Source organism: Phoenix dactylifera, chromosome 15 (assembly GCF_009389715.1).
Source record: "Phoenix dactylifera cultivar Barhee BC4 chromosome 15, palm_55x_up_171113_PBpolish2nd_filt_p, whole genome shotgun sequence".
Lineage (NCBI taxonomy): Eukaryota > Viridiplantae > Streptophyta > Magnoliopsida > Arecales > Arecaceae > Phoenix > Phoenix dactylifera.
Genome location: NC_052406.1, coordinates 1,847,454 through 1,875,446, shown reverse-complemented (window position 1 = coordinate 1,875,446; position 27,993 = coordinate 1,847,454). Strand labels below are relative to the sequence as shown.

The 27,993-nt window shown below is 38.3% G+C and overlaps 3 protein-coding genes and 1 long non-coding RNA gene across 4 annotated transcripts; 1 reads left to right on the top strand and 3 right to left on the bottom strand.

The window, feature by feature from the left end:
• Positions 1-4: 4 nt before the first annotated feature.
• LOC103707455 (probable mitochondrial saccharopine dehydrogenase-like oxidoreductase At5g39410) lies at positions 5-4,112 on the bottom strand. Its single transcript, XM_008791952.2, has 2 exons — positions 3,341-4,112; positions 5-921 (listed from the first exon to the last, which is right to left on the bottom strand). The coding sequence occupies exons 1-2, from the start codon at positions 4,007-4,009 to the stop codon at positions 229-231; spliced, it is 1,362 nt and encodes a 453-aa protein (XP_008790174.2). The 5' UTR covers positions 4,010-4,112; the 3' UTR covers positions 5-228.
• Positions 936-2,806, top strand: LOC113462745. Its single transcript, XR_003385793.2, has 2 exons — positions 936-1,506; positions 1,537-2,806. It is a non-coding gene; the product is annotated as an uncharacterized LOC113462745 (long non-coding RNA).
• Positions 4,113-10,616: 6,504 nt separating the features above from the next.
• Positions 10,617-11,460, bottom strand: LOC103707399. Its single transcript, XM_008791866.4, has one exon. It carries the CDS (start codon positions 11,433-11,435, stop codon positions 10,938-10,940), a length of 498 nt encoding a protein of 165 aa, XP_008790088.2. The 5' UTR covers positions 11,436-11,460; the 3' UTR covers positions 10,617-10,937.
• A 2,055-nt stretch (positions 11,461-13,515) lies between these two features.
• Positions 13,516-25,304, bottom strand: LOC103707454. The gene is made up of 5 exons (XM_039134068.1): positions 24,819-25,304; positions 20,886-21,071; positions 18,930-19,156; positions 17,796-18,618; positions 13,516-15,820 (listed from the first exon to the last, which is right to left on the bottom strand). The coding sequence occupies exons 3-5, from the start codon at positions 19,152-19,154 to the stop codon at positions 13,707-13,709; spliced, it is 3,162 nt and encodes a 1,053-aa protein (XP_038989996.1). The 5' UTR covers positions 19,155-19,156; positions 20,886-21,071; positions 24,819-25,304; the 3' UTR covers positions 13,516-13,706.
• Positions 25,305-27,993: the final 2,689 nt, after the last annotated feature.

The following is a 27,993-nucleotide window of genomic DNA, read 5'->3' as shown; positions in this document are numbered from 1 at the left end:
GAGATTTAACAACACTATGGACCTCATGGCCCTGCAGCTGCTTCAAATATGGTAATAGCATCAACAGTAGCATTCCATTGCATAATATAACAACGCATCCCTAACATAGTTTAGGATTGAGTCCCATTGCAACATCATTACCTATAGGATTATAACAAGCTACCAGCATTATAACATAAACAAAAACGACATTGGCAAAGACTGACCTTTAAACTCTGAAACATGAGGTCAACGTGAGAGGCTCTTCTTTGAGATGATTTCAAAAGATATCCCATTTTCTTGGAGCCGTTCTTGGAGATCGGTTGGACCAAAAACAATCCCTGGTGGATAGACACCTCCTTTGGGTAAGTTAGCGCGCTGGTGCAGCACAATAAGAGCACATTGAACTAGGATAATTGGAGTGGTCAGGTATCCAATCTCGGGGCCTGATATTCTGGTGATTATTTCAGTATCTGGTTTTCCACCACCTTGTGATGCAAGGCTGCCATTGCTGTAGCCACTTCCAATGAACCACATCTTGAAAGAAGCACTTCTCACCTCTTCCTCTGTCGGTCCTGTCTTTCTGAACCACCCGAGAGAGAATATTTCAGGGAATTTTAGAAGCAGCGATCTCCCAAAAGCAAATGTACCAAAGAGGCCGATGAACAATCCAGTTACGATGAACCGCACGATGCCCAACAGAGATTTTGTGCCAATCTTCACACCAAAATGAGCAGGCTTCACCGTTGGCCAGAAATTCTTCCTCTTCTCAATGTGCTCTTCACTTTCATCAACACCCTGGAGACCATATGGGTTCTCTGTTAGAGCAGAAAGTGTTCTGCGGACAACAATGGCATCAGCAGAGGGGAGCTTGATTGCCCAAAGTCCAACTGACTTTTGGTGCTCTATTAATGGTCCTTTGGGAGGTGGGGGGCCTGGAATCTGCAATAAGAGTAGCATCTCAGAAATAGACACTAAATTTCTCATTTTATTTATTTTTTCCCTGCTCTCCAATTTTATTAACTTAGCATCTAATGCATGTTTGTTAAAAGATAAAAACATTATTGCATCAAAAATTTGACAAATAAATCTGATTGCATTGAAGTACCTTTCTGAACAGATTTTCGATCTTGTGAGTTAAATTTCCTTTCTTATATATGACCCAAAACAAACATAATTTTGCAGACATTGCATAAACCTTTTGTCAATTTAAATCAATATATGAACACGACCAAAAGGAGCTAATTCGAGCATATAGTCTGTAAAGCATCTAATGCATCTATTTTATGTAATTTGAGAAACAAGCTTTATAAAGACCTGAAAATTTATGCAGATCATGTGAATGACCGTGAGGAAGAGTACAGTGCTTGCACAAGGTAACCATCCGCCAGGCTTCTATTTATCTTTTCTAAGCAACCGATAATGTTTTTCTGGGACTTTTGTCACTAAGAAGCAAGCCCCAGTAGGGAACAAGCTAGTCTTGGAATTCATAATCCTAGACAAATAATCAGCTTCAAATGGTTCCAGGTTAATACACACAAGAAAGCTCTTATAAAGGTTACATTTAAGGCTGGAAATAATCTCAAAATTCAACAATAAGGCCGTTGCAGCTGACAAGCAGGAGGGTGTGGCACTGCAGAAAAGGAGGGAATCATCGATTAATTGTAGGCTTAAGAAGTTATCGAAGAGTCCACCAACATAATGGCCGACTTGTTAGAAGAGCTTGGTAAGGAAGTCAACGGTCAGGATGAAGAGGCTTGGAGACAATGGGTCGCCTCGACCTGTGAACCGGTTACTTAGGCATCTATCAACGAAGACATCAATGGAGGAGGAAATAAGGATTTAATCCACTAGATCCAAGTCTCAAGGAAGCTGCAAGCTTGGAGGAGGGAAAAGAGGTTCCAGTTTGAGGTTATCAAATGCTTTTTCGAAATCAAGCTTACAAAGAGCACCTTTGGTACCTGATTCTTTGTAGTATGAGATGACTTCATGTGCAAACAGGAAGTTCACAAGGATGAGTGACTCATGAGTCTGTCCTTGATGAAGGCAGACTCGGCTTCATCAACAAGAGAAAGAAAAAGTAGATTTAGACAACCTGCCATCAATTTTGTGATTCATCTTATATAACCATTAAGCAAATTAATGGGTCAAAAATCCTTAGGACAGACAGAGCCTTCCTTCTAAGGTATAAGGGATGGGCAAGCAAAGTTGAAAGGAGAGACGCTGAAGCTACCATTATAAAAATGCATAAAAAATTCACCAACAAATCATCCTTAACCAAATCCCAATAAGAATAACCTTCAGGGCAGACCTTCATGCTACCAAATCCAAAGACGACGCTTTTATTTTCTTCAAAGGTGAAAGGATCAAGGTCATGCAGCTGAGGCCCAAGGAGCTGCTCTCAGTTCAGAGAAACAGGCAGTTTGTTCTGGTCCTCGAACAGGTGTCTGAAGTAGGAGCCGAGATTCTGAGAGATCCCTTGATTGAAATATTCAAGACCATCCACCAACAATGACAAGATCTGGATCCTAGTCTTCCTAGCCAACGCAACCTTAGGGGAATACAAAGTGTTTCAATCGCCTTCCTTAAGCCGCTGGGACTCCTTCTTTCCGCTAGAGTTCCTCCTTGCCTAATATATCATCAACAGATGATTGAGATTGCTTCTAAGATTTAATTCCTCAATGGAGAGATCCAAAGCCTCTTCCTTCTTTTCAAGGTCTTCGCTGTCCAGCAGAATTTTCGACTTGGAATCATGGAGGCCTTTAAATGTCCAGACAGAAAGTTAACAGCAAAAGGAGTTAACAGTGTGCTTGACTGCTTCTGAAGAGCCTTGTTCAAAAAACCTAAAATGGGTATTATAAAAATTGGGCTCCTACAGCAGGGAAAACAATAAGAAAGGAATGATTAGTTGATTCTATCAATGGAGGAGAGTTGTAGCTGTACCAGCCAGATTGCACAGGATGAATAAATATAGAGATTACTGGGTGATTGCAAAGATGTATTTTGTTCAAGGTATGAAGAAACATGGAAGTGGAGTTTGAGGACATGAGAGAAGGAAATGACCTGGGCACGGTAATCAGTGCTATGTAACTCTGTCTAGATTACAGTGGATAAGAAGTAGAGGATTTGCATAAAAAAGCAATGAAGGCATGATGATGAAACAGCTGCTGCAGAAACATCCTCCTGTTATTTGCAAAATTTCCATTCCCCGCATGACACAAAGAAGCAGATACAAAGATATAAGCTTTAAAAAGAAGATCAGATTCCTCCGCTTTTTCCTACTTATAATATCTATTAGTCATAATACCAATCGAAATTTCGGTGTAGGTTTAACACTGATAGAGGTGAAGAATTGTCTTACCGCAGGCCTAGCTCTTTTGGGCCTAGACCTTCTGAGCTCCTGCAATTGCCCAGCATTGGCCACCCCGAGCACCGCCGACTCGTAGGTCCCCACGTTCCCAACAATCCTCGTCTCCGACTCCAAGCTCAGGTACGCCTCCACCAGATTCGGCACCGCCGGCGAGACCCACTGCCTCGAATTGAACATCAGCCCCATCTCCGCCGGCACCGAGTCGAACCCGCAGGCCGAAACCACCAAAGATCCCACCTTTACGGCCTTCTCTTGGTATTTAGCCTCCATCCTCTCCATGAACTCGGGCTCCCCGGAGATGTCGAGGTAGTCGACGCCGGCCTCGACGCAGGCGGCGACGACGGGGTCGCCATAGAGGCGGAAGGGGCCGACGCAGTTGAGGAGGAGCTTGGTGCGACGGCAGAGGGCGAGGAGGGAGGAAGGGTCGGAGACGTCGGCGGAGATGAGGGGGATGGTGGGAGGAGGGGAGGGGGCGACGGCCCAGGCGAGGGATTGGGCGAGCTTGGAGGGGTTGCGGCCGGCGAGGGCGAGGGTTTTGAGAGGGGAATTCGGAGCGCCGAGGAACTTGAGGGCTTCCCGGACGACGTATTTTCCCGTGAAGCCGGAGGCGCCGAGGATGACGAGATCGAAGGCTTGAGTTTGGGGGGCGGAGTCCGCCATGAATAGACGCGTACGAGCTCGGAGAAGAGAGCGCGAGGGCTCAGCCTCGGTTATATCGGGGGGTTGGGGAAGGGGAGCGAGACAGGTGTTAGGGGGAGACCGCGGACAGGCTTCTTGTGAAATAATAGGAACGCGACGCGTGGGGATTTGGATACAGGTGTCACAGTGGCTTCACGTTCAGCTGCGTGCAGATCGGGTTTTGCTTCCTGGGAAGCGCGGTTTTGATGAGCCAACTGCAAACGAAATTTGGTGGAAATTGGTGGGGTTTTGACAAGCTTCAGAGTCCCAATCTCAAAGATCAGCCCTGCTGCAATCATAAAATTATTTTATTATAACTTAGATATTATAGATCCAAAACATTATAGATCTCAAATATGAAGGTAACTTTTCTTTATGCATAAGGTTACATTTAATCCTTTCCATACCTTATATATGCTTGTTGTGGTTGAAATTTGGCCTGAGGGTGACCACGCCGGAGGAGGACGAGCTACCGTACGAGATGGAGAAGGGGAGCCACCTCCTGCGCTCTTGGGACCTGCACAAAGCCTTCGTCGGAATCTCGGCGAAGCCCTCCAATGGCTAAGTTAGTAGAGTTTTTGAAGAGTCTTTTTTGTAGGGAAGAAGAAAAAATGTTCTTGAGTGTTGTTGGTGTGGCCTATTTATAGTCCTCACAAGGACGACCAGGTGGCTGCTGTATAGATCATCCTTATCATGAGAAGGAATGATCTTGGCCAGGTGTGACAGAGTATCGCTTCTAGCAGGTGTGGCAGGATATGGCCCTTGGCAGGTGTGGCAGGATATGGCCCTTGGCATGTACTTGGTGAGGTCGGCTCGGCCCTTAGTGAAGTCCGAGGTCGGCCGGGCCTCTGGCCGAGATTGGTTCGGTCTTTGATAGGACCCGAGGTCAGCTCTGGCTGAGGTCGGCTCGATCTTCGGTAGGATCCAAGGTCGGTTCGATATTCGGTAAGACCCGAGGTCGGCTTTGGCTCTTGGCGGGGTCGAGGTCTGCTTGGCTCTTGGCGAGGCTGAGGTCAGCCTGGCTCTTGACGGGGCTGAAGCGAGGTCGTTGCCTGCAGTCGAGGGAGCCTCTTCGGCCTACTCAGTTCTAAAATTTGCTTGGCCGGAGTTGGGTGACTCTGTGCCGGAATAGAATAATCCATTTTGCCTCCCATCAATGCTAATATCATATGAGCCGATGAAGCTTTAAATAGATCGGCGAAGATTTGGAAGGTCAATACTCAATGCTTAAATTGTAAGCACACAAGTTATTCAAACTTGTGTCACCCTACAATTCGGCTTGACTACAGTTGTTGAAACCTAAATGATCCTGTTATCAAGTGGAGCCTAGGTTTTTGCTTTCACAAACTGAAACTCGCAACATTTCAGAATTGCCTCGTTTATAAACAAACCAAAACTTAAATGAGACTTGAACTTGAGCTTAGATGAGCTTGTTATTTTGTTGAACTCGAATTGTTTATGAACTAACTTCGGAGTGGGATGTTCTGAAAAGTATCATTCCTCTTTTTAGACAGAAAATTCTGTCCATATGAGGAATTTTCGAGGGCGATATCACTACGCATGCGGATGAGGCTACAAGCATCCAATGATTTACCTAAAGCAGAATGAATTAGAATAAAAGGGAAGATGAGGTACAAACGTTCCATGGAACTATGAAACCTGCGTAAGTGTGGGCCTTAATTATCATCGAATCACAGAAGTTTTATAGTTTCGAAATCTGTCTCAATATTTCAACATCAGTTCATTTAATCACTAAAACATGCCATTTAGAGAGTCAAACGGAAAAGAACATCAAAGCCTGCTTAATTAATGATCAGACACAATGGAGGAGTTTTCTTCTTTTCCTTTGACAACCATGAATCATAAATTTCAGGCAACAGTAGGATCCCAATGTTGTGCCCTCACAAAGAAGCATGTTGCATAAAACCTACCAGTATCTTCTCACAGGAAAGAATAACTTAGACAAAGAAATTTATGCTCATTTTTCTGATTAATGATTTCTACAATGAATGGCTTGCAGCCATCAAACTTATAGCATCTTTGGCCAAGAAAGGCATGCTTGCTACTGCAAGAGTCTCAATTATATGGATACAGTAATTAAATTTTCTTTTACATATTTTATCTCCTGGACAAGTTTCATTTAATTTTATCAAGAAATGCAATATCAACAACTTCCAGTCTCTATCCTAGAGCACTTATGAGGTAACCATTTGCATAATTTCAGAGGTAGATCCTACTCACCTAAATTAACAGAACTTCCTGTAACAATCTACAAGGTTGCTTTGCAAATTTATAACATAATGAGGCAGACCATATTTTAGTACATATTAGTGTTGCACGCCAGTGAAGAAACGCAAGGAAATATTATCATATTAACTTATGAACTTCATCACATTTTGTTGTGCGCACAAAAATTAAAATAACATAAAGTGAGAGTAATTATCAGAAGATTAAATAGTTCGTAGTGTTTGCGATGCATGCACACAAGAGAAACCAGGAAGTAAGATGAGGGATAAAGCACCAGTTACCTGTTGGTTCCCCCTGTCAAATATGCAATTGAAAAGAATAGCAACAAGTTCTACTTGGCTAGAAGATCTCAAGCAAAGAAATTCAGGACAGGATCAGGCAGTGCTGCTAATAAGAAACAATCTGAGCTGCATATATTGATAAAATTAAAGTGCCAAGAAGACCTTATTTATCTTCAAGTTTCAATTAATCAATAGATATTAAAATATAACACTTAAGACTATAATGTGCAGTATTCTATCTCACCTCAACCTTTTCTTTTACAAAATCCAAAGGAAAGATGATTCGCAACTGATGGAAATTCCAGCATGGTTGCACAATTTTAATCTAGCAGCTGTTTTTTCAAGGGCTTCATATCCCACAGACATTCTTCTGATTCTATTAGGCTATAACCAGGAATTTTTCTCAACCCTCTTTCTTTAGCTATGGTTCTCATTTCTCAAATTAACCGCTTCACCCACTTGCCAGCCTGAGCATATATATTTGAAACCAGTACTCATAATTGCTGGAGTTCACAGGCTCTAGATCTAGGAGCTGTCTTTCACTAAACTCCCCAAGTTTTGTGTTTCTATGAATTAATCCTGCAAGCAGCAAGTAAAGAACAAAATGCACTGGCCTTGCCTCTCAAAGGACAGCACTTCACATAGTCATATGCTTCTCAAGTTGACCCTCTCGACCCAATAAATCAACCATGCAACCTAGTGCTCTTCCATGTGAAGCAATGGAATACTCTAGCATTCATGGATTTGAAGACATGCCAACCCTCTTCAATAAACCAGCATGGGTGCAAGCTGAAACCACAGTAAGGCCCTGTTTGGGGGAGCTGTTGGCAATAGAGCTGTTGGAAGTAGAGCTGTCTGAAGTAGAGCTGTTATAAAAAGCTGTTTGTTGTTTGGTAACTATATTTTTAAAGTGCTGTGGCACTTTAACATATGTTTGGTAAACAAACTGAGAAAGTACTTTTATATGACAAAATTACCATAAAAGAAATTGCATAGTATTATACAATAGAGCATGATAAAACATAACATATATTAATACATAATATACGATATAGTATAATATTACTGTAATATAAAATATTATTATTATAATATAGTAATATGATATTGCATAGCATAGCATAATGGTAATATAATTATTAGAGTAAATTAATTTTCTATTATATAACATAATATTAAATTATTTAACATAACATATTAATGTATTATGATATAATGTAATATAGATTATATTTATAGTATAATACAATAATAAAGATATAAAATATTATAATTATTAGTATTAATTAATTTCTCATAATATAACATAATATTAAATTATTTAAAATAACATATTAATGTATTATGATATAAGGTAATATAATATAATATGTATAGTATAATACAATAATAAAGGTATAAAATAATATATTATTAGTATAAATTAATTTCTCATAATATAACATAATATTAAATTATTTAACATTACATATTAATGTATTATGATATAATGTAATATAATAATATATTTATAGTATAATACAACAATAAATAACCATTTATCTGTTTAACAGATTATCTCTTTATTTAACTATTTGCAATGGCGACAAATTCACTATACTTATCAATATCATAAGGATCAGATTATTTGCCACTCACTCATTATTTTTCTTTTTATTTATTTATTTATACGTTCATTCGTATATATATTTTTATTTATGCATTTATTTATTTATTATTTTATCCATTGAAATGTATTTATTTATTATCTTATTTATTTATTCATTCATTCATTTATTTATATAAATATTTATTTATTTATTTATTTATTCTTTTCTTTTCATTTATTTTATTTTATTTTCTTCTTTTTTTTTCTTTTCTTTTTTTCTTCTCTTCTTCTCCTTCCTTCCTCTGCCCCCTTCTACGTTCTTCTCCTCCCGCGCGACCGGCAGCACCGAAAGGGGGCTAGGCCGCGGCGGCCGCGGGAGGGGGCCGGGCCGTGGCCGGCGGCAGTCTCGGTGGCCGACGGCGCCGGAGGGGGTGCGGCACTACGGCGGCGGGGGAGAGGGAGGGGGTGCGGCGGCGGCGGGGGAGAGGGAGGCACAGCAGCGGCGGCGGCGGCAGTGCGGGGGGGAGGGGGGTGCGGGTGGGTTGGGAGGTGGGTTGGGAGAGGAACAGGCGGGCGGGGGGGGGGGGGGTGCGGGTGGGTTGGGAGGTGGGTTGGGAGAGGAACAGGAGGGGAGAGGAACAGGCGGTGAGACGGTTTTGGGGGAGGAATTTTTTTTTAAATAGGGGTATTTTGGTCAAAAATATAGCTTTCCGAAAAAGCTAAAACAGCTTTCTCCCAAAAGCTGTTTCAGCTTTTCACAAAAGCTGAAACAGCTTTCTCCCAAAAGCTGTTTTCAGCTTTCCGCAAAAGCTGAAACAGCTTTTTAAAAAATTTACCAAATACAGTTTTTCATCTAAAAGTACTTTTGGAGGGCCAGAAAGTGCTTTCTGGCCCTCCAAAAGCTCCCCCAAACAGGGCCTAAGTGAATGTTAACTTATCCAGCTTCAGATTTTTCGTTTTGCATTTGATTAAACAAATCAAGCACCTCTTTGCAGTATCCATGCATCCCATATGCTGTAATTATTGTGTTTGTTATTATAGAGATCTTTATTTGGCTAATAGGTATGGTTCTTATTTAATATGATTCTTTATCAAAATATAATAATATAATATCATTAATAAGAAGCACATTAGCTTATTAAGCTGTATTAAATAAAAAATTTATTAGTCTACTAAATTAATACAAAAATTAATGATACATTAATAAACATATTTGCTTGATATATACTAATATACACTTAATATTTGCTTATTAAATAAACAAATCAAGCACCTCTTCTATGGATACGTGTGACCTGGTGGGCATAATTTAAGTCAGAACAAGCTGAAAGGGCATTTGCTAAAGCGATTGAATCAGAGTATATGCTTACTTCTTGTTGCATAAGTGATAAAAAAGTTTGAGAGCCGCAGAAGTCTGCCCACAATGTATGAGTCCAGCAATCATGACATTCCATGAAGCATCATTTCTTCTTTCCATTTGCCTCTATACAGAAGCAGCAGAGGCCCTAGCACAATCTAGCATACCTATCTATTAGACTGGTCTGAAGAACTTCATCCGAAATACTTATTTCTCTCATGAGGGCATAACAATGGACTCATCAACCCTCTTTGACTGCTTCTGACTTCCTTCTGCCTGCAGCAAGCTCACCAATGTCACCCGGTTGGCATCCAATCCTTCTCTCTAAATGTCACAAGCTATTCAAACTGCCTTGCATGTACCGGGAAGCAGACATTTGTGCGTACCCTGTAACAATTGCTGTATAAGAAACAACATCCTTATCCAGGATCACTTCAAATGCTTGCTATGCATCCTCCATATTCCAACAGCTGGAGAAGAAACCCACAAGAGAAACCCGACAAATTAGTCTTCGTTAGACCAATCTTGAAAGCATCCACATGAACTCCTCTTCCGAAATCTACATTCCTGAGCTCAATACACAACTTCAAACCAAATGTAACAGCTGAACTATCAATACTCATCACCTGAGACTTCAAATTTAAATATAAACAAAGAGCTTCCTCGAAATAACTAGCTTCAAAATATCCAATGATGGCTGAATTGCAAAGAGAAAGGTTTCAGTTAATGAAATACCCATTCAGGTAAACCACCAAAACTAGCATACAAATTCAACAGCTTGGACCCCAGATAGATTCTATCTCCAAATCCATGCACTATGATGCGAGTATGAAGCCTCTGTAGAGATCTGATATCTAAACATGATTGCATACGAGAAGCAAACCTCTCCGCAGTATAGAGTTCTTAGAATGCTGACTCCTCTCCATGATATCAACATAGTATCCTTGGATGAAATCTACTGGGCACCAAAGGAAACATCTTTTTCATTGACAATCGAAAGCCAGATGGAAAAAAAAGGCATCTTTCATTCCATCACTGATGAAAATTAACTTGTTTGATCGAAATGATATGCTGACAAAGCTTTTCCTTGAGGAATGAACTGGATTTCTCAACAACTACACAAAATTCTAGCTTCTGTAACTGGAATCTGGTTTTCTTGACAAGGATTTATACATTACCTCAAAAAAGAAAATCATTTGGAACGCAACTAAAACCCAAACGGAAGAAGGAGGTATCTAATATCAATTGCACCAAATTCCATAAAAAAAAAATCAATTGCACCAAAAGAAGCAACTTTTTTATTAAAACGGACAAATTAGAAGCCAAGAAACTGTAAAAAACCCAAATTTTATCTGGTTATTACGAAAAGAAAATCCAAGATTTCCGACCAAATTAGGTCGAAAAACCCGGAGAATTCGGGATGACCACGGTAGGGAGTCACAGGGGAGCCTCCCTCCCCTTAATCCCCTTGATCCCCTTTCCCTCCCAGGCCTTATCGAAAGGGACCCCGACCGTCCGAAAGGGCGACGCCGGGAGCCGGGACGAGAAGCACCGATACCGGAGGTCCTCGGCGTTGGCAGCGAACTCGCTCTCCAACCCCTCGTCGAAGTTGAGGGCGTAGCTGAGTGGGTCGTACGTGAAGTCCGACGAGTGGTGACGGCGGTGGTGCTTTCCCGCGGCGTGGGAGGAAACGAGGGCGCGGCACTTCCCCCGGAGCTCCGGCAGCTCGTGAGTCTTGAAGCGGAGCCACGTGGAGGGGGAGCGGAGCAGCGACGCCCCCTGCCTCTCGCCAACGCCGTCGGGAGAGCCTGGCGCCCCGCCATCGCCGGCGGCGCCGAAGCAGGCGGAGAGGCAGAACGAGGAGCGGTTGTGGTGCTTCGACCTCAGAGCCCGCGGAGGCGAAGGAGAGTCGGAGCAGCGGTTGTCGGAGTCCATCCCGCTTCCTTAGGGCATTAGAATTCCCGAGGCATTAGAAAATATATTAAAAAAATTAAATATTAGATGCTATTTATAATTTACCAGCAAAAATTACAAATATTTTATACAAAATAAAATTATCTTGATGAGTCTGTGCTAATCCTATTTAAGGATCTGATGTCTGATTTAGAAATCCTCCTTTTATCTTTCACTCGTGTTAAGGGCAATCTCTAATTTGATATCCATTTTTGAATTAGTTAGAGGATTTTGCAACAAAAACATGATTAGTTTTATTATTTTTATTTTAATCTTTGAAAATAATTTTTTTTCTTCCATTGCATTTTTTTCTATCTACTGGTCATATATATATATATATATATATATATATATATATATATATATATATATATATATATATATATATATATATATATATATTAAATTACCTAATTTAAATTTAGAATTAACTTTCAATAAGTTTTTCCAATTGACCATCCAAATTTGTGTAACCCTTGCTAATGCCACAATAGCCAAAAAGGTGGCCTCCTAGCACTATTTTCCTTGGAACTCACTTGTTGCAAGTACCATGATGGCTGAATTGGCCACAAGACCAAATGTAGCAAGTTGGCAAGGGAGCGAGAGGGGCTTCCCTTCCACTCATTGCGTCGGTTGGGGTTTCTATTTGTGTTGCGGTTGCTATCTTTTGAGTTTACCTACCACCTTCGCTCATAGTATGCAATAATAGTAGTGTATCAAACACTCTATGATAACAGTTGGAATAGCTTAGGATGGGATCTTAGTTGCTGCAATGGGTACTTGTCTATGTTCATTGTTGCAATACTATTGTATTGCCATGATATAATTATTGATTTGTGTTTCTTTTTCTTAGTCAATTTTGACATGCATATCATAATTTTTAGGGCTATGGTTGTTGCTTTTATGTGGCTGTTAGATGAAAGCCCTTGAAACTACTTTTGATTTTAAAACTCTTCGATTGTTGCTGAGGAAGTATATAGGAAAGATCTCCGGATGCATAATTTGAATTTAGTCATGAGGCGATAATAGAATGACGCCTCCTTTAATAGTAGGTTTGGGACCAAAATGAATCCAAAAAGATTGAAAACAAGATCTATCTCGCATCCTTCATCATCTCCTTCCTTTCTCATCCCATTTAGGATGAGAAATGAACTTCTATTTTGAATATCGGCCTCGCACAATGCACATGTTATAGTTTTGTTCTTTTTTTTCAATTATTTTCAAATTTTAGTATAATAATATAAAAATTATGATAAATAAAAGAATTTAATAGATAAATTTCTATTACATATTAAGAAATAAACTTTAATAGTGGAGGAGCACATCAAAAGCGTCGTCACTAATATATGTTATATATTAAGCAATGAACTTTAATGATGATTAGCCCATTAATATCAGTATCCACATGACAAATGGAGAACTTTGCACTGAGTACAAACTCCCATCACCCATCATTAATACGGATATCATTGGTACCAACATTCACATAATAAACAAAGAACTCTGCACAAGTAGCTGAGCCTCTGTTGAAAAACTCCCATCATTAATACAAGCTTTGCACGATGCATGAGGTAGGATTTTTTTACCTTTTTCCAAATGTTCTTAAATTGCAGTATAACAATATAACTAATTATAATAAATAGAAGCTTTGGATAATCAAATTTCCACTGTACAATAGCCAATGAATTTTAATAATGATTGAGTACATTAATACCAAGTTGCATATTAAAAAAGAAACTGACCGGCATATTAAAATCAACATCATTAATACCGATATTCATATATATGGTGGATAGAGAGCTAGACATAAGCTGAGGCTATATTTTAGAAACATAAAATAAAATTCTTTATGTTTATGCACAAATATGAATTAACCATCTGAGACATATAAGCAAACTGCAATGCCAGAATTGATCATGAGGATGCATAGAATAATAATGCAGGGTTCCCAGACCCTTGCTCTAAGTTTATTATAGTCATCCCTATTCACCCAGACCCTTGCCTTTATAGCTTTCATAAAACATGTTCTGAGCATAAATTTCAGGTAAGTTATATGCTCTAATTCATATGAAAATAATTCGGCATTTATTACTATGAAATGTACAAGCTGTTTAACTCCAAAGCACTTAATCAAGGGCCCAAATTAGTGCCAACATGTACAAGACATTCCCTGTCTCTAACAACCAAACACTCAGAAAATTGCTATTCTGATGACTCTATAAAATTATGATCACATATGCAGCCCTCTAAGCTCTACTTCTGAGGAGCAGAGGCATTTCCTGAGGGAAATCGCTGCCTACGACATCGTCTTGTGGTCCTTCCCCACCCCATCATGCTCGTCCCTCCAAGCGGTACTTCAGTATAAGTAGGTTGTGCTGGCAGGTGACTCACATGAACCTCTTCCACAGTAACAGCCAAACTTCTTGGCCTCCTCCCCCTTGTTTGCCCGTTTCGACCTGTGCTCTGTCTAGCTGAACAAGTCTGCCAAGGCTTGCCTGATGCTCTCATCAGACCTCCAAGAATTTGAAGATCTTCTGCCACTTCATGCCTTGACAATGATGCAAGGCCGGGTAGAATATCTTTCTGGAAATCCTTCCTTTGCCTTCTCTTTCTTGCCTGGCCCCTCCGAGACCTTGTTAGAAGCAGTGGAGCAGTGCCTGATTGCTCATCCTTTGGTTTCTCTTGCTCCCATGTTCTGCACATGTATTCATCTTCCTTCATTGCCTCAAGCTTCAATGTCAAGGACTCGAACGAATCCGTCCCATCATCTGAATGTTCAGAGCAACCGTCTCCTCTTCCTTTTGGCACTCCTTCACTCCTTGCACTGGATAAAACTGCATCTGCAAACCATTGCAAGGAATCGCATGATGCTGGGGCCGATAAGCAAAATGTGATGCCATCGGAATGGCTGGAAACATCTAATGACATGGAAATGATAATCTCTGCTGCCACTCTAAGAGGTATATCACAAGAGAATTCTGTTTCGTGTGAACCATCTTTGCTCAAAGAAATTTCAACAGGCTTCTTGAGGTGATTCATCCCTATGATTTTACCCTGAGAACATATACTACCTCCTTCCCATGCATTGATTGGTGTTTCCAAGTCAATGTTGCAAGCAATTTTTGCAGTTACACCTGTAATGTAAAGTGATGATGGAGCCTCTGCCCCATATGTAGCACAGTTCAAATTAATGTTGCTTTCATTACCTAGACTATGATTTGTAGCACCCTTGCCTTTTTCACGGAACTTTGCATCATCATCTAAAGATTGTTTGTAACATGAGACAGGCGAGTAGTTAGCACTCGGTCGGATCATATCAAGAATAGAAGAGACAGGAATTCTTTTGCTATTCAGGCCATCAGATGCCTCATGCCTATGAATTTTGCTCTCCTTGATCTGAGAAGGCAATAGAGAATGCCGTGGAACACACAGAGAAAAACCTTTCTCCTTGTCTATTTTACTTGCATATTCTGGAGCCACATTTTCACATCTGGACATCAGCTGGGAACAATCCTTTGTGAAGCCCAACTCCATTTGAGGGGCACACAGTTCTTTGCCAGAAGATCCATTACAGGCTGACTTTGTTTTGAGCCAAGGCAACCCATTTGATGATCCATCGTGCTTCCCTGCTAGATGTTGTTTGGCAGTGAGGTCATCTATAATTCCATTCAGACTACTCCGATTCAAATTCACACCCCTTCCAGATTTATTGTCTATGCCCTGCAAATCCTCGAAGCACTTTTGCACTCCATGATTTTCAGGGGTCTGATATTCCGAATTATCACCACTATTATTGGGGTCTGGCTGATCCAGGGTGACTGATGGCAGCAGTGAACGTGTTGAAGATTCAGATTGCAAACCATGGCGAAAGCCATTCAGGAAGGAGGATTTACTCCCCAGTTGCGAGTGTGACTTCAAATTCCCATTGCATTGCAGTTTGCCAGAAGCATTACTAGGGTGTTGAGCATTAGAACTCTTCTGTTCATTCATCGTTACAGGTCCGTTGAAGCATGGAAGTGCTTGAACTGCAATTGGAATGTGGCTTATACTATGGGCTGGCTTTCTCCAAGATGAAGCTGGTGGAGATGCAACACTAGAACAGGCTGATTGAGAAACAACTGAAAGTGGACCGGTCATTTGAGGATACATCACAGCTGAATGGTTTGAGTTAACAAGGTGTGGAATTCTTCCAGAGATTTCAATAGATTGTGATGTTTTCTCCCTGAACCACCTATTTGTTTTTTTCTGATCAGGTAACTGAGTTTCATGAGCTTTCTTAAGCTTCAATTGAATTGACTCAGATGACATTGGGTATTTCTCATTGCATGAACCAGAATTAAAAGAATTCCCATTGCTTCTACTTCGGCCTATGACAAGCAAGAGCCACAAAAGAAAAGTCAACTGTCACGGTACCATCATCCTGAACCTAAGATCTTAACAGAAGATTGAAAAGGGGCTAAAATTTAGAATATGCGGTAGAATATAATAGCAATGAAGAAGAAGGGAAGGGGGGGGGGGGGGAGCACATAATCTAAAGTCCTCACTGCAGTATGGCAATAGTAATTTTAATCAATTAAGTTACCAAACTCAACACAGATTCATGCTAGCTGAGACAATAATTCTACAACATAGAGTATTCTAAAGCAACCAAACAAATATCTTAGATGTAAAGAACAAAAGCAATCATACCTTCAGCTGATCATCTCATTTTCTTCTTGTTCCTTTTTGCAACTTTGTTGACTAAATTGTTAACATATAAAATTATAAATGGGTCAATGCCATAGTAACCTAGCAGCATGACATCAAGAACCAGTGTTGTTCAACATACATCTCAGATCCTTCAGCAAAAGCATTCACCACTGTTATATGAACTACGATGAAAAAACTTGACTCTTCACCGAAACCTCTAAGGATCGCCACATTAAGCAACTAATAAACTTAAAGCTTACAATTAATTCTACAGGAAATTTGAAGCTCCAAACAGCAACATCTTTCAAATTCTTAAACCATTTTAGAATTTCATAAAGCCAATATGATTTTTCAATTCAACTCGAACCATCCTTCAATCACCTCTTTAAATTGGTAAAATTTTAAATCCAGGGAGCACTCTTGAGAAAGGAATTATCATGATAATGTCATTCAGTATAATACAAAACATATGTCATCATTTGATCAAGGCCAGGTCCGTTGAGACAATAGAAGGTGAAAAACCTATCAAGTTAAAACCCAATACAAATTCAAGCTCTTAAAATGTATACTCGGGCAGCAACAACTAGAAGCATGATCAGATTAGTTGTCCCCAGAACCCATTGAGTAAAGCTCAAGTTTGATCAAGATAATTTTTATGTCAAGAATTGGTTTAATTATTCTTTCTTTTTCTTGTCAAGTGGTCTATAAGATGTTGAACAAAGCAACAATGTCACACTCGAAGCATATCTGGTACAAAAGGCAGTCAAAAGGGGACTCATGTCTTCCATGAGTACTCTGCCATCTAAGGAGATAGGCGGCCAAGGAAGTGCCTCCACAGGAAAAGCAGATTTAAGTAATAAGACAAATGTTGAAATAGTTCCTACAAAACACTTAGTTGGAGACCATCATTCTTAACCAATAAAAGATATTTCCAGTTTGAGGCAATAATTTTGTTCATGCACATCAAAGTGCTTATGAGTTGGCAAATCAGCTAGCTACTTCATTTCATGGGTGTAATTGACTATTGGTGACAATTTATCATAAGCAACTTCATATTCCTCCACTCCCTGTGATCAACAATTTTGCCCTCGGTCCTAAAACTAATAGATGATCATGAGTGGAATCTTTATTTAGAGTTTGATGTGCTCCGTAACACCATCAAAGCTAGTCCAAACCCAGATGAAAAGGTGGAGTGTTGAAGCTAGGTTAATGGCCAGTCGTAGAAAGCATGTCGAACTAGGACAACCGTATTCCTGAATAGGTTCAGGAATACATGCCAAATGAGGATCCTTAAGGCTGACTCCAAAAAGTTGGGAAAGGGCTTGACGGTTGTGGTTATGGTCATGATCATTTGCTCTCCATATGTACACTTGAGGTAACCTATAACTTGGCAAAAGTGAAACAACTACATGCTTTTGACAAAGGGAATCATCATATACATGCTCAAAAGGACAAAATCATTATTAATGCTTTGGAGCCCAAAACATGTGGAGTTTGTACTCCTGAGAAAATGCATAAATGCAAGGTATCAAAACAACTGACATAAATAATATGCTGATGTAGACAATGTAAAATATCAGTTCAATTTGAAAAAAGTATTACTCACAGACATGATAATGATAAGTATCACTAATGTTGCCATAAAAGTCTTACCAGCATTATGTAAAGGTTGCCATTCTTCTATAATTTCCTGCTTTTCTGTGTTAAAAAAGTTTGAGCAACTTCCTTCATTTCCATATCCATCTATGAAAAAATCCCTGTGTACAAAATTTGTTCTCGATTTCATTGGTAACAGATGCCCTTGAACTTCTTTATGCTGGGTTCTCAAACCATTAGAAACTGAACCTGCAGCTCCCTTGCCATCTAAATCTTTGATGGGTTCATTTAAATCAGCCAAATGGTGAATAGAATGACCACCTCGTGAATGCAAATATGACTTCCAGCTACCTTCCCTGCAACTACCGTCATCACCGGTGACAAGAGTTAGCTTCACATTGTTCTCAGGCTCAACACCATGAATCTTGTTAAGAGTATCAGCAACCCTAACACATGAATCAGCAACAATTTCCTTTTCTGTTCTTTCAGCATCTTCACTATCAATATACACATCAGCAGGGAGATGAAGGTCAAACATTTTCTTTGGAAACCTTTGGAGTTTAGGGTCCAATGGTCTATCATCAAGAGATCCTCTATTTTCAGGTGAAATTGGATTGTACCGCATATCATTTTCCTTCAGAAAATTCAGAGTGGACTTCTTATTATCAGCATCTGGCGCAGTTGCCCTCCTATAACCGGTGTTCGCCAAAGGTTGATGAGGCATCTGCCATATCTTCCCACAAATTTCATGTGGCATGTGAGATGAAAATATATTTGAGTGGGATGCCCCCATTGGTGCAGAATATCTGTATGACTGTTTTCTCTTAAGCTCATCCATCAAGTACTTTTGTACTCTATAAAGACGGTGAAGTTCATAAATCTGGATTTGAACAAAGAATTACAATCGTGAAAAGAATCCAAAACATTAGCAAGACAAATGGAAGACATTGATTTTTCATCCTTAGAATACATGAAACACATAAGCAAGTATATCATCGTCTCATATGCCTCATAAAATGAAAAGCAAGATTTTCTGATCCAAAAGTTTCTGAACAAAACATCCAAAAAACGTGCCAATCAAGCTGCGCATCTAAAAGTTAGTAATGAAAAACCTAAGAAAAAGAAATGCCCTATGACCAGGTTTGTCATATTATTTTTATGATAAAAATATGTGGAAATATGAAAACCTACCTGCTTCCTAAACACTGCTTCATGTTCAAGCATTGTTCTCTTCAACAATTCTTTATCATATTCTGAATATTCATTCACTGGCCTCATCTTGAAACTATTGTAGATTTGCCCATTAAATGTTTTATGTTCATGATAAAGAGAGCAACTACTGTTTGAGTCATTGTTTAAATCCTTCATTGCATAGTATCCAGGAATGTAGCTTTTACACTGCACTTTTGCTCCCATTCCTGCAAAATTCCAGAGTAAAAGGAGAACATGATACTATTAAAAGAAGTCAGGAGAAAGAATACTACAAAAGATTCTTTAGTTCCAATCACTGTAGCCCAATTATTATTTATTACTCTGCAATTGTAAACACTGAAAGCCACCAGAAATATTATGCCTATACATATGATAACACTTCAAAAAACACAATTCAGTTTTGCTTATAGATAAGAAGCAAGCTGCTCAAGATAACAGTAGAAAATGCCTATTTATTAGGAGGATTTCAAGAGGCAGGATAGGGGAGAAGTTGAAAACCTATGATGGTCATCACAATGATTCTCCTTGCCATTTTCTACATCATCCTCAGCAAGAAATATGAAACAGAATCAGCAATGGGGAATAATCCGCAGGATTACAGTCATATTCTTGCAGTGATAATCCGAGATTATAGAATCATACTAAAAAAATAGTATTTAGATCATTTCTGTAAACATATAGCAATTTTCAATCTTATGCTACTTAAATTCTTTTACTTGGTTGAGGGTCCAATGATGGAAATAATATTCACATCTGTTATGGAGCATATTCTTGCATACATCTTCTGTATTTTGGGACTCTAAAACCTAATCCTAACAGAACTGGCATTGTGTCTTTTATGAAACCAACTAGATTCTTAAATACATTAGAGATGTTGCTATGCAAATCTGTCAATAAAAGTCACCTTACTTGCTGTCTGAATCACCCCATTTTTTCATAGGTTCCATGTGGAGTGGCTAGTGCGGTTTACAGAAAGTTTTGGCTGTGGTTCATGCCACATATAGATAGAAATCATCTAAACATGCATGTGGAGTTTTGAACCCCTCAGAACATATTAAAACATTAAGGCCCTGTTTGGATTCTCCAACAACTTGTCCATGGAATAGAGCAGAGATGACTGAAAATTTGAGAGTTTGAGAAGGAGACATGTGATGGGAGGGAGAGTTTTAAGAAGATAGGAAATTTTAGGTCAAATGAACAAGGACAATATAAATTGCCTTTTTTAGAGAAACCTGTATCCCATATTTTTGGCTTGCATGATCTGGGGACCTCCCGATGGATTAAAATGCTTCTCTTCCGACCGCTATGTTAAAGAATAAGCTTCCCACTAGAAGATCTTATCGGACTGATAAGATCTTCCAGCATCCAGACAGCCCCTAAATGTGTACTAAATTCTGAATGTAGCTATCTAACATGGAAGGCCTTGAAATACAATTCATATTGGATTATATATTATTAATGAACCAATTTCATCTATATGATATGCTTCTTTTATGGGTTCATATGTCATTTCTAGGTTAACTCTCATCATCATAATCATCAATAAAGTCATAAATTAATTAATTTTACTTGACTAAAACAAACTTTGAAGATATGGATATATGCAGACACCATACACAACCAAATATAGTTGTCTCAGTAAATCCTACTTCTCAAGATTTTTGAGTTTGAGACTCAATTCTATTATCTTACAGCAAAATTGACATGAGCATATGTCTCTAATCTAGGATTAAAGTATCAAACATTATTTATGTTTACCAAAAAAAAAAAAAATAAACCTTTACAAAGTAAAATTTATAGAATAGGATAAATAAGTTTTCAAACATTGCTTAACCACTATTACTAAGGAAGCATATTAGATTATCCAACATAACATAATTTATAACCATCAAGTATATACATTAATTAGCATGTAGAAGAGCAAGATGAAAGTACCAGTTATGGTGACACTTGATATGCAAGTGTCCAGCACAGCAGCTTGCAAACAAGGGTATAAATGATTAGGCCTGAAACTAGCATATCATTTTTTTTCCTACATCCAAGGCTCAGCTAAACATAGGATAAATTTGAGACTTAAGAAGACCACAACCCTGGCTCTTCGACACTCTATTTCCAGAAGACCTGTCACATGAGAATTTTCATTAAAAAAGAAAATATTATATATAAATACAGAGGTATTGAATGAAGTGCAAAGTTGATAAGCAAAAGAGGCATCAACTGTATATAAGGCATTATATAGTTCAAGAATTAGCCTGCTTATATATATATATCAAATAGATACTAATTGGTAAATTTACATGATAATGAGGGCATCTTATTTATTGTATTCATACTGTTGATAACTTGGTCCTCCCCGATATTGTGTTTCTTTTTTCTTTTTTTTGAAACAATCAGTTGATTAAATGTTGTTAATTAACATTGAGCATTTAATATTGCTTCAAACAAAAGTACATGTTATACAACAGGGTGACTTTAATTGATTAAATGATTAATTAGAGCTACATTTTGCTAAAAGAGTTAGAATCCCAAGAATAATTTTAGCATTTACTTGCTAGTGTTCAGGTGCCAACATGTATAAAGAATTCCCAAACAAAATACTCCATAATAGCGAGACTAGTTTCAGTACATTACGATAACAGTCTATTTATGGGGTTCCAAGCACAGAGTGCTTGATTGCATGGCTTACCTAGTTTGAACTTCTAAATTTATGAAGATTATATTTCCAGTACATTATGAAAGACTTGGCTTGTCCAAGAGTAAAATTTATCATAACTAGTTAGAAAGATGCAACCGATGCAAGGGGAAAGAGCAAAAGGCACAATAAAAGGACAAATTAGTCATGACTCCAACAAGATCAAAGAAAACACTAAAGAAATATCTCAAATGAAAACTTTGAAAAATCATAAAATCAGCTCAGGATTATGAAATACACAAAAATTGCACAACTTTAAGCCGCAATAACACATTAATACTGATAGTGACACAAAAGCTGATAGTCATAAATTTTTTAGAGTTTCTTTCTTTTATTGGTTACCTACAACCATTGCAACTTAGAAGAAGCAAATAGATGGTCTTATCTTCTTATAAGTTAATAAATATGAACTAGTTATTACTATATTAGTAATATCAAGAAGTAATAAAAGGATTATCTTTGTAACTTTACTATATAATTTTAGACTTATATAAATGATTGATTTTTCCCCAGATTCCTGTAATCTTCTTATCCTTCTTTTCCTCTTCATAACTCTCCATTATGAAAATATTTAGCAAGTCATACCATTACATACACACCTCCCTAGAGTATAATGTTGGTTATTATCAAATCTCAGGGCAATACAAAAGTTGACTCTATCCCAATCATAGTGATATTACGAATAGTAGTTCCTGAAAAAGATGTGAAAGCCATATACAGGAAAATCATAACATAGAGATCAAAAGTTAGAAGATCATTATAAAGAAGACAACCATAAATTATAACAGTTATCTTAACAAGCTAAAAGTTTGTACAGAACAGCCGCATCTTCCCTTACCAAGTCCCCCTCCACCTCAACCACCTCCATTTGTTGGAAATCATAAGAAGGCAATGTTTTTTATGTACATCATGCTTACATTTTCAATATGCATCAAGAGAAAGAAAATCAAGAATTGATTAAGGTCATAACTCAAAGCGAAGTGCTCTAGAGGGTTTCAAACATGTCATGCAGCTTCCTACATGCCACCCCTGCATGCTTAGATCATGATCGGCATGAATCGAGCAACAACAGAAGAAGCTACCATCAACTAGGAAATAAGCTTGACTCAGCACAAGAGATAAATGTAACACAAAACAACCACAGGACCCAAGAGTAGATTGGACACATCTGTTTGATTAAACAAAGAAACACCCACACAATTCAGAAATGTTAGTACAATTGAGGATCCAATCCTACTGGTGCAAAATCAATGATAGGCATTTTAAATTGAAGGCAATGACCAATGATGTGAATTCCCAATACTGCCTAACATTGATTTTACTGGTAGGATTGAGCCTCAACATAAGAAGATAATGGCATTTCAAGATAAAAGTTTTCTTGATCGAGAAAATAAAAAATGATCATCTGAATATGTAAGGCAATATGCATAATGTTTTTCCAACTTTCTTCGGTGCCCATGCTTGGAACATCAGATTTTCAAATCCAAGGAATTTGAGTAAAAGTAAATTTGAGATTAAAAGCACGAGATAAAGAGTCTAATTAGAAAACCTAAGCACTTATAGGACCTATGAAAAGAGGGTTCATGATCATGCAGATACCTTGTCTCATCAGATGCAGATGAAAACAAATATCATAATGATAATGACGTCTCTGCAAGCACTCAGATTATTCTTCTAAACCCTAAGCAAGTAGGATTTCTATAAAGCTTATAGATTTTCAAGCATCATTTTTTTAAAAAATTCCATGCATTTTAATGGACCAAATACAAATTGCTACAAAGAAGTTAGGCAGATATGACATATCAATCGATTGTAGCACACAAGTCAACGCACAGATTTTTGCCAGCTAAAAGTTATCCAACACCTGATATCTATGTCTAAGTTTAACACAATATACATATCAAGTCTATAACAGGATGAAAATAGATGCTCTAACCAAGCTCTGCATCATCTGCAAGTCTAGTAACATTGTCAACTGTGACACAGTATCATCATCATGGAGATATCACATGATCAATGCCTATAACGAAACATTATGGCGCTCAGATTTCATAAAGAGATGGAAAAAATATGCTATATGCTCAATGTAGTTTAAAAAACTTATGATGGTGAGAAAGTTACTGGAAAGGTATATATGATTAATAAGGACAAACAAAATGAGATTTAACAAAAAAATTAGGACTCAAAATTTCCCCAATGTCACTTGAAAGAACATCCGAAAACATGGCAGACAACATTGTACAATGTGGTGAAGAAAGAAGTAACATTTACCAGCTCGGAAAATAACTGAATGCTGGCATTAACAACCAAATCCTGTACAAATGGCTGTAGGATATCATTAATCAAACTTGTGAGAAAATCAGAGCAGGCCAACTCACATAAATCTAATCATGAAGCCTCACAAATAACCTACACGAGATGCTCTTTTATTACAAGCTACATAGAGCAGCAATGTAGGAGTCAGATTTTGGCAGGGATTCAACCTGGACGTATCCTGAGTATATGACAACAGGGATGACAATAGAAAAAAAACTACAGCACAGAGATAACAACTGACAAACTTCGCATGAGAGAGGATTCGCACATAAATGTGATGAACTACAAATTGGAAAACCCTGCATTCTTGTTACAGAACGCAATCCAGAATAGAATATATCTAATCACAACACAAAGTCAAATGCCAATCTAAAAGGAAACATCACGGGAATCTCGATTCTAGCCATAATTGAAGTATTCCTAAATAGGAAAACAAACAAACAGAATCTCCAGAGTAAATGAAAGACAAAGCTCTCAATCTCAAGTTAAAAAAAAAACAATAACAAAATGCAAATCCTAAATCTATGGAGCATGAACCCAGGCCACCCTAAAACCCAATCCTTGTACTGTCATCCGCAGTAAGTATCAAACATACAAGATCATAGCAAGGAAACATCAGGAATCCCAGACGACATCAGAAGATAGAAACTAAAACATTCCCCAAACTTAGAAACTGAAAATGATAAGCAAAGAAGACACAGACCAAATTGCCAAAATCACTCCTTTCCACAAAAATTCGAAAGAGAAACACCCATATTCAATAATCAAACCAAGAAAAAAAAAATACAAATAAACCACCAAATTAACAACCCCTTCAGACACAGAAAAAGAAGGAAAAAGCACAGAGAAACGTAAATTACCTCTACCATATCCCCCTTCTTTCGTGCCTCTTCTAAAAATTCTTCAGAGGACTCCATTCAACATCAAAGATGGCAACTTGGACGGTCCCTGAAGCCCAAATTCCCCTCCTGTATAAAAATTCTCAAGCGCTGTCACACGAAGAAGCCAAACCAACACGAATCATTCAACGGAGAATGATAAAGAGAGACAAGTGGGGAGAGAGAGAGAGAGAGAGTAGAGAATAGAGGAAGAGGAAAGGGGACTATGAGGCAGTAAAGGAGAACTGTGTGTCTCTCCGGGGCCATGGGCGGGAGAAAGGACTACAGATCGTCATCAGAGCGAAAGATTTCGATCCGCTGGGCCACAGAGAGAGAGAGAGAGAGAGAGAGAGAGAGAGAGAGAGAGATGGGGGGGAGGAGAGGGAGATCCCAGATAAGAAAATCTCCACAAGAACAAACGACCTTCCAGTAACAGTGACAGGAAACTTGTCAACATCTGGTCTTTTGATTCTCTCTCTCTTTCTCTCCCCTCCTTCTCTCTCTTCTTGATTTCCTTTTGATTTTTCTGCCGGCTTTTTTGGAATTTGTGAGCGCTCATACAATTGTATTTTCCCCTTTAATTTTCTAACATGCAAATTAAAAAATTGACATGCCCTCCCCCTTATTTTCCCTTGACCTTTAAAACCCCTAGTATTCCACCAATTCTAATAGAAATTGACTTTTTCTCTTTTCTTCTAATTTTTAATAAATGGTCTTGGAGATTGAGATTCTCCGGCTGCTATCACCCTAACTTTCTTGGTTTTGGTACAGAAAAAGAGAGAAAAAAAATAAAAATAAGAAAAGGCAGCTGAGAACAGCAACAGGCTCCCCAAATCTACAGAACCAGAAGGCTTTTCCTTTTTATTTACTGTATTTTATTTTGTTTTGATGAATAAAGAATTCTAATTTATGCTATTTATATAAGAAAAATAGTAGGGGTCCGTGGAATTAAAGTAGTAGGCTGGTGTGGGGTCCACCGAGGGGAATATGGTGGATTTAAGATGTCGAAGGGGAGTTGGTGAGAATGCCATTGTATTTGGTGTCTTATTACCAGAGTAGGAATGGTATGATCCCTACGGACCTTGGACTTATCACCAAGATTTGGAGAAATATCAGACTAGAAACTTCTATTGAAGTGCTTGTTTTGGTCCTTGTGGAGATAAAGAGGAGGTACCCAAGATTGGTGAGGAGAGATTAGGTGTCTTCGAAAGGGGAGATAGCTTAATCACAGAGAACAAAATTGTTGTTATGTGGGCTCTCCACAAATAATGACATACCAATGTCACATAACAATAAAATCCTCCCGGGACCAAACTACCTAGTCATTTCTCTGAAGTAGGTGGGCACGCAAAATGGCCGAATTGGTCAAAAGAAACTTGCTCATATCTTACATGGTTTAGATTTCGGCTTTTTTTTATTTTTTTATTTTTTTTTTGCTAAAAGCAGATGTATCATACATGATGGATACGAATACATTCAAAAAGATCAAAAGATAACAAGTTACGAAGCGCTCGGATAATTTCAGAATGGTTAGCCAGATAAGATTTTGCCTTTTGGATATCATTTCTAGATCAGATTATCTAGCCAATAAGGCCTTATGGTCGCGAGGAAAGCATCAGGCATGAGACCTGGAAGCCAACGTGGGGTTAAGATAGAATTACTAGTTTGCTATGTGTTTGTCTCATGAATGGCTACAAGCATATGGGCAAGGATTTGTCAAAATTTAACCGTACGAAGAATGGAGAAGGAAAGTAGAAAGCAGAGCAGGGTCGCTATGTATTGTTTATATGGGCCAGCATAAAAAGCTCCATTTATGATTCCTTTTCGTACGGTAGGGCCTATTAGATCATGAGGTGTATCTCCAATACCCTTGCAGTGAAAGCAACCAGACTTTGTCCTGGCACCCCCTGGGCTATTTCAGTTAACAATAAAATTTCTGCATCTTGTTACAAGTGACCTTATACATTATTAGTAGCAGAGAAATCTGTTTAATATATGTTATTTCATTAAAGATTGATAAAATGAAAGAAATTTCATATGGACTTTGAAATATATAATGACAATTTTGCAATTAGATGCCTTCGTTTATAATCTAGACATTTTCTCTTGTTCGCTACTCATTTAGAATTATTATCCAATATCCATGCATCAAACATGCCCCAAATTCGACTACGTGATTCAAAATTCATTACCCGACTCCCACATCTTAAACGACCATCAAGTTATTATTCGGGGCAATCCTGATTAAATTTCTATGTTATTTACGAACTTGTATCTCCTTTGCACATCTATATGTCATACATGTAATAGTAGACGACTATTTGTAAGTTTGTCCCTTCTATTTGGTAACTTGTTTATCATCTCACAAACGTTTTCTTCAAAGTGCTATATTCTCTATGATTAGGTTTTAAGCTACCATCATATGTGCCTTGTTTGGATAGTTATCCTACTTGACTTCTTGCCCAGCTCATGTTTTAATAAGAAGGGATAAGTTCATCCAAGTTGTTTTACTGTTTTGGAGCCTAGCTAGGTCCAGATTGCATCATTATGTGACCCAAAGTAAACTGTGCATATAAGATACTATTTAATAGGAAGTCTTACACAGGACTAGTCATTTTGTGTGCTATAAAACTAGCAAACCCTTGACTAATCAAATTCTACATCGTTATTGAAATTGTGGATTCACGGCTTATCATGTTTGATGCTTCACATGGTTATTGAAATTGCCAAATGCAAACCGCATAGGTTGAGAAATTTAATTGCAGTATTCCCTATTCATTTCATGCATTCAAATCTATAAGATATGCCATACCTTCACGATCCAAACCTTGTTTAGTTTCTTAGAGAAGTAAATTCTTCTTATTAATAGACCACCCTTTGTATAGACTGATTATTTAATAGTTTGGGCATCTTCTTTTGTAAATGGATATAAATTATATATCTAGTGTCCTCCGTCCCTTTACATTAGGGTGACAATTGGGTCGGGTCGAGTCAGATGCGGATCAGATCAAAAATTCATAAATCTGAACCTGATTTGTTTATTAAATAGGTTATAATTTCAGATCTGAATATGACATGTTTATTAAATAGGTAACCCAACCCTACCTGCATAACCTATTTATTAAACAAGTCAAGTTAGGCTGAACAGATTTTAACT